Source organism: Echinops telfairi, unplaced genomic scaffold, assembly GCF_000313985.2.
Source record: "Echinops telfairi isolate 266 unplaced genomic scaffold, ASM31398v2 ScPeMD7_22;HRSCAF=79, whole genome shotgun sequence".
Taxonomy (NCBI): domain Eukaryota; kingdom Metazoa; phylum Chordata; class Mammalia; order Afrosoricida; family Tenrecidae; genus Echinops; species Echinops telfairi.
Window position 1 is genome coordinate 13,274,543 of NW_022103919.1, and position 7,294 is coordinate 13,281,836.

Sequence of the window (7,294 nt, forward strand, 5' to 3'; positions counted from 1 at the left end):
GGGGGGAGGCTACACATCTGACCAAAAATTTGATAAGCTCATTGAATCCATTGTGACCCTCTAGGAGAGAGTAGAGCTGGGTTTTCTGAGACTCGTTTTCCCACTGAACAGCTGGTGGGTTCGAACTGCACACATGGCAGTTAGTAGCCCACTTCATCACCCACTAGACTACCAGGGTTCCTAGTATACATCTGAACTATTTTAAAATCAACTCCTTAGGACTGGGCTGAAACTACCCCTGTCTCTAAGGCATGGCTGCTAATAATGTGATACTCTAGTATGGATTGTTAAAAAAAAATAGAATCAATCTTACTGTCTTTTGGGGCACTTTTGAAAAGAATATAGTTTCAAAGTCCTGGGACTCAAAAGGCATGAATTATTGTCTTGATTCTTACCAGTCAACATCTGATTAAAAAAAAACAAAGAAACCGCACTTCCAAGAAGTAGCTCTTACTCATAGTGAACTTAAAGGACTGGTTAGAACTGCCCCTGTGAGTTTCTGAGACTAACTCTTTCCTGGAGTAGAAAGTCCCATTTTTGCTGCCAAGTAGCACCTGGTGGTTTTGAACTACAGAGCTTGCAGTTCGCTGGCCAACACGTAACCACTGCACCACCAGGGCTCACATTACCTGCAATTACACGATCCTCCTAGATGGAAAACTGGGATGATGCTGTTGCCCTTTGGAAAGGGTAGTAGATGTTGCTAGCATTGTGGAACTCGGATGGACCTAGTTCAACTTCCTGTGTCACAGATTCTGTAAGTGACCTTCCATGAGACTAAATGAAAGTCAAGGTCAGGGTTTAGTTTTTTTTTAATAATGACAAGCCTTCAGGAAAAAAATGCAAGCATATTACACAATGACCATAAATGCTTTATTTCTTTCCTCCGGTTACATTTCATTACGCCTGCTCTATCATTTACTCCCCTCTCCTCCTTTTCTGTATTTCTCTGCAACATTTGGTGGAGAGTTGCACATTTGATGTATCTATGCCTCAAAATACTCTGTTCTGTGCATCCTCACATCCAAGGAAACGCTTACACAACCGCCCAAAAGAAAACAACTGAAGTCTTTGCTTCTGAGTCAGTTCTGCCACATGTTAACATGTAAGTGCTGCCACGTGTTTACTGTAAGGCCCAGTAAACTGCCTCATTGGGTTTCCCAGGCTGTAACTCCTTAGGAAGCAGGCTGCCACAGGGTCCTCCTAGGGAGCAGCGGTATCAAAAGCCTTTTACTATTGCTGAGCAGTTTAACCCCTCTGCCACCAGGGCTCCCCCACACAGGCACCTTGCAGTGATCAAAATCAGGAAGTGATGCAGGCAGCCTGGGTGTGTTGCTCAAACGGCATTGCTGTGATAGCTCTGTGGTAGGGCTTCGTTAGGAGCCACACCTCTCTGATTCCCATCTTGGGCATATTTTGTATGTGTATTAGCCTTCGTTAAATTCTTGATACATAAGATGAATAGGGTTCTCTTACCAAAAGTCCAAACACACTGCCACATAGCGACCCTATAGGGTAGGGGAGAACTGCCCCTGTGGGTTTCCCAGATTGTAACTATGGAGTAGAAAGCCTCATTTTCCCCTAAGAAGTGGTCCCTAGTTTCAAACCACTAACCAGGGCTCTCTTACTCCCCAAACAACAACAACAAAAACCTTACTGTCATGGACTCAGTAACCCCCTGTGGGTTTCTGAGACTGGCTGTTGATGGGAGTAGAAAGCCCAGTCCTCTTCCCACGGAGTTGCTGGTGGTTTTGAACTGTTGATGAGGCAGATGACAGCCCAACTCATAAACACTACACCGCCAGCGCTCCTATGTGGATGTAGAGGTAGATAAACATAACACTTTGGCTAGTCAATCCCGACTCACAGTGAAACTATAGGACTGACTAGAATTGTTCATAGGATTGTCAAGACTGTAAATCTTTATGGAAGCCGACAGCCTCATCTTAAAAAAGAGGACCTTGCGGTTAACAACCCATCCAGTTTGAAGGGCTCATCTGAGATAAGTTTAGTTTTGCCGCTTTTTGGTAGCAAAACCATACTAAGCCAGAATAAGTTAATAAAATGGGCTCTTAAATACACATTATAAACTTTAAATACCGCCATGAAAAAATCAGAAAGAAAAATATGTTTGTGAACTTTATTGCTGACCTAATATTTCTATTTTCTATATTAGATCATTCCCTTAGTAGTAGGATTATCTGACATGAAAAAATGTTTGCATGTATTATTTCATTTATGGTAAAATAAAAGAGAGCTAGATTCAAGTTGGTGAATAGCTTTTATCAAATGCAAAAGGCTGATTTTCATGCAGCATTTAGAGACTGAGTGAGACAGGGTGGCTTACCAATAAAATGTGGCTAATATCTTGCTGCTGTGTTATTTGCAAGGTGTGTCACAACAGCTCAGAGTTGCACATGTCAACACATGAAGTTGGCTTTGGGCAGTTAACTGGTGGACCGTACATGAAAAGATTCTGTTTCCGTTTGAGCAGTTTCTGGCCTCTTGCCACCGTGATCTTTGCTAATAGCTGGTGGATGTTATTTCTTTGGCATCCCTTTTGCCTCTAATATCTTGCTTAAGAACGGTTCCATTCTAGCACTTTTAGTTTCCACGCCATGCCCTTAAACCATCCAAATTAGTTCATGCTAAAATCTAGGAACCCAGGGTATATATTACGCAGCCATCTCGGTTGAATCAAATAAATTACTCACTCTCCTTATTCTGTGTATGTGTGTGGGCTATAACTAATGTAGCAATATTGTTTTCCGAGATGAGCTCAAAGGTTGTTGATATTTAAAAAAATCAATATCGTATGCAAGACTTTTTTAGAGGTGGAAAAAGCGGATGCAGTAAAGTCCTTTGAAAAGATTTATTCCTATTGTGAAAAACTCTTTCATCTTTAATAGTGTACAAAGGGGTACCCCAAAAAACTGGGGGGAAGCTTTGATGGGCAGAGCTTTTGTAGCATGCATTTTTCCTGCGAAGAGAGCATCGAGCAACTCACTCAAGGTAGTGCACCCGGCGATGTCGCCAGGGAAGGTTCTCTCTGGTCACAGTGAAGTTTTTCATGAAAGCAGTTTCACTCAAGCCTCGTTTTTGGTCAGGGTTGCTTTAAGAGAATGGCGTGTGACTGTGAAATGTTGTATCCTATTCTGGAGAAATATTGCAGAGACTGTGTGATATTGAACAGAGGTCACAAGGACAGCAGCATAGGAAAAATTCGAGTGTGCAAATGGTTTTCTAATTTCAAAAAAAGTGAAGTGTCGGTTAATGACAAACTTCATTCTGGATGGCAGTCATCTTCCCAAATGGATGAAAATGTCTACTCACAGTGCATTTGGTGTTCATTCTACCAGGGCAGACGATTAATCAAGTTTTCTTGGTTCTGAAAAGATTGCATAACCGTGTGCAAGGAAAAAGAGGCCTGATGTGTGGCACAGGAGGGACTGGTTTTGCCACCATGACAATGCACCTATGCACACAGCCATCTCTGTGCCAGTTTTTGGCAAAAAACAGCATGCCTCTCTTGCCCCATGCACCTTACTCACCTGACCTTTCTCTGTGCAACTTCTTCTTGTTTCTGCGAATGAAGAGGAGCATGAAAGGACAATGATTTGATGGTGTAGCAGAGATCAAGAATAAAAATGTGGGAGGTGCTGTCTGCCCTCCAAACAGATGAGTTGGAAAAATGGTTCCCAGAATGGAATTGCAGATCTGACAAATGTATCAAATGTAATGGAGAGTACTTTGAAAGTGATAGGGTTGTTTGGTAAAAAAAAAAAAAAAAGGTAAATATATAGCTTTGAAAAAAATTCAAGGATTTTTTGGGGGGCACACCATTGTATTTCACAACAGCCTCCGTCTGGGCTTTGTTTCTTTTTAGTTTCTCTTTTCTAGTCAAGAAGAGTGCCATTATTAGGAAATATATTTCCCAAATGAATGGGAAAGTTTTGCTAAGTGACAGATCATATTGCTCATTTTAAGGGTTCAGCTTTATCCAGGGTATGGATGAGATGATAGAAATGGAAGTTTCACATCCTTGAAACTTACCAGAACTGGTGTTATGTTGGGGGCATACCAATTAAGCAGTTAGGCATTTGGGATATGAAACTTCATGGGCAACGCAATTGTGCCAGCTTATGGTTGCAACCGGGTCTAAACTCTGCTAAAAATTGTATACCATACTACTCTGTAGGAACTGAGATTTAACTATATTGATTGCTACAGATAGAGTGTGTTTTAAATGACTGAGCAGCTTATTGGTTCTTCCCACAGATGACAAAATAACAATTAAACAACCCTCATGTTAATCAAGGGGAGATAGTATGTGCTTTGCATATTATTTCCCTCGTGCATTTAATCTGGTTACCTGGAGCTTCAGTTCCTTTTCAGCTAGTGTGGACTGATACATTGAACATGCTGTAAAGGAATCCAGTTTACTCCTCATGAGTCCCTTAGCTTCCTATCAGAAACTTAAAGTGGACCCATGGTGTCTTTACAGCCCCCTTCATTAGTGTTCCCTAGAAGGGCACAAGCAGTAGATATGGAGAGATCATTGTACATCTTGAGAATGAGCTCTGAAAAATGCACTCCCAGATACTAACAATCCCTGGTTACTCTTCCAGTGGACAGAACAGGGAACTCATTCATTGTTAGCAAGGGTCAGGTTTAAAACATTCATGACTCATTAAGTCAATACATTGCTAAACCACAATAACAATGCAAGAGATTTCCTTCACTCTAGCTCTTCCTATTAGAGCAAGAATCCGGTCTGAAATAACTGTGTTCCCAGTTTGTGTGTGTATATTTGTGATGGTGCAACGAGTGGAAAAACACATAGAAGTCGCATTTCAGATAGGAAGAAATGGAAGTTTAGCAATTATTCCAAATACCAAATCTAACTTTATATCACAGAATGGAAAGGAAACAAAACAGACAGGGGCTTGGTGTGAAAAATATGGGTTATTTTTTTATATGGCTAGTGTTTTGGGTCTGAATCCACTTCGTCACTTTTATTTTTCAGATTTGACTGTGCAAATGTAAAGACGATGCTTTCTCTGTGCCACTGGTTTTGTTTAAGCCCTCATTAATCTTAAATTGCCTCCCCAAGGACCTAATAAACAACTGCCAGTCTTCTGTGTGGTCCACCTCTTAACCATCTGCTGTGTCACAAGCAGAAAGAATCTTTCTGAAATATACACGAAATCACGAGCATTTCTTGTTTAAAAGATATCAATATTTTCCCAAAGCTTTAGAGAAACATTTACACATCTTTGCTAGGGCTCCAGGAGACCTGCTAGGGCTCCAGGAGACCTACTGGTGTAGTGCTTTATGCACTGGGCTGCTAACCACAAGGTGAGCAGTTCAAATCTCCTGGGCTTTCTGAGGGAGCAAGATGAGGCTATGAGTTCTGGTAAAGACTGACAGCTTTAGAAACACAGAGGCAATTCTGCACTTTCCTGTTGAATCCATGACAGTGGGTTAGGCTGGGGTTTGCTCAGAGCTCCTGTCATTATATGTTTTAGCAACTGTCTGATTGCTGCTAAGCCCTGCAAGCCTTCCTCTGTTTTGTTCATCGCACTACTTCTGCCAGGTCACTAGTGCCTCAGGGTTCAAGAGAGGATCAGATCAGCCCCGGCCTCCTCTGTAACATGCTCTCAGTCCTTGTGTGTGTTCCCACAGAAAGCACACGATGGCTCTTAAGTTCTTAAGAGCAAGGGATGACGTTGTCATTGTTTTTAGCCTCCCGGTGCCTGACGGAGAGTGGGTGCATGATAAATTCAGAGTTGCACGAATCAACAGCTCCTCGTTCCACTTCCTAGCCAATCATCTACGCTCCTCATTCCACTTCATGTCCAACAGCCTGAGCATTAGCAGGGCTGAAATTTCCAAGCAAGAGTCAGGCATCTGAATGGATACCATGCGTAACCCCTTTGAAAAACAACAACAGAGCAAAATACAATCAGCACAACAAGATCCCTTTCTTGTGGCTTTTGGGGACATAAAGACAAGATTACTCTAAAAGTGATCAAGTGCTTGGCTGCTAACCAAAAGGCTGGTGATTTGAACCCACCAGCTTCCCAGCCACTCCAGGAAAGAAACACATTTATCTGCTTCCAGAAAGATAGACAATCTTGGAAACCCTGTGGGGGTAATTCCCCTCCACCCTGTGGGGTCGATGTTAGAACCCCAATGGGTGGCAGTAAAAAGTCTGTGTGTGTGTGTGTGTGTGTGTGTGTGATGGTTTCATATTTTGTTCACGGATCTGCTTATTTCTCCCTGTAGAAACTTCTTTAAGGATGGCAATGGTATCGGAATTCCTCAAGCAGGCCTGGTTTATTGAAAACGAGGAGCCGGAATACATTGTAAGTAAAGGGAAAATAAAATAACTTTGCTGCAGTATTAAAATAGAAACGAATATTGCATGAATGGACATGAATACACCTCGCTCTCATCCACAGAAAACTGTGAAAGGCTCGAAAGGTGGCCCTGGGTCCGCAGTGAGCCCTTATCCTGCCTTCAATCCAGCCTCCGATGTTGCTGCCTTGCACAAAGCAATCACAGTTAAAGGTAATGAGCGCAGCCCTTCCTGGACCTTTCCCAGTGGACAGAGAAACTGTAAACCACACGAGTGCAATGGAAAGACTCACTCGTCTGAGGTTACGGGAAGAGGTGTTTCCTTTCTCAATACTGAGGGACGTCCTTTCAGCTCAGTGTGTCTGCTCATGTTTGGGATTTGAAGTAGGACCAGGTTTTGCAACACAGCGGGCCAAGAACAATTCCTGCCTCAGTCGTGTGAATGGACAATATTCTAATCCACTCTCTGACATTCTGTGCAGTGACACATTTTCTAGGCTGATATCATTTACGTTTCTTTGTTTTATTTGACACTTAATTTGGACTATCAATCCACTTTAGATTTTTCCTAGAAAATGCCATCAGCATGGCATAATTTCAAGGAGAAGGACAGTGTAACTTATTGAGAAAACTCTATGTAATTGTTAATTTTTTAAAATGATGGCATCGGAAATATGAAACAGCAAGCAAAAATCTGTCGGTGCTATACCGTACCCTGACTGGCTTGCCTCCTCCCCATGGCCCTTCTGTAACGGGATGTCCAGTTGCCTATAGATGGGCTTTGTGTCTCTACTCGGCACTCCCCCTCATTTAAACGATAGGATTTTTTGTTCTTTGATGCCCGATACCTTCAACACCTCGTGATCACACAAGCTGGTGTGCTGCTTCCATGTGGGCTTTGTTGCTTCTCAGCTAGATGGCCACTTGTTTATCT

The 7,294-nt window shown here is 42.3% G+C and overlaps 1 protein-coding gene across 1 annotated transcript in view; it reads left to right on the plus strand.

Moving 5' to 3' along the window:
* Window positions 1-7,294, plus strand: part of ANXA1 (annexin A1) — a 22,801-nt gene that overhangs the window by 2,711 nt on the left and 12,796 nt on the right. Inside the window, exons 2-3 of the mRNA XM_004713819.2 lie at window positions 6,289-6,368; window positions 6,465-6,573. Coding sequence (XP_004713876.1) covers window positions 6,303-6,368; window positions 6,465-6,573 — 175 coding nt within the window. The 5' untranslated portion in view covers window positions 6,289-6,302. The remainder of the gene's footprint in view (window positions 1-6,288; window positions 6,369-6,464; window positions 6,574-7,294) is intronic.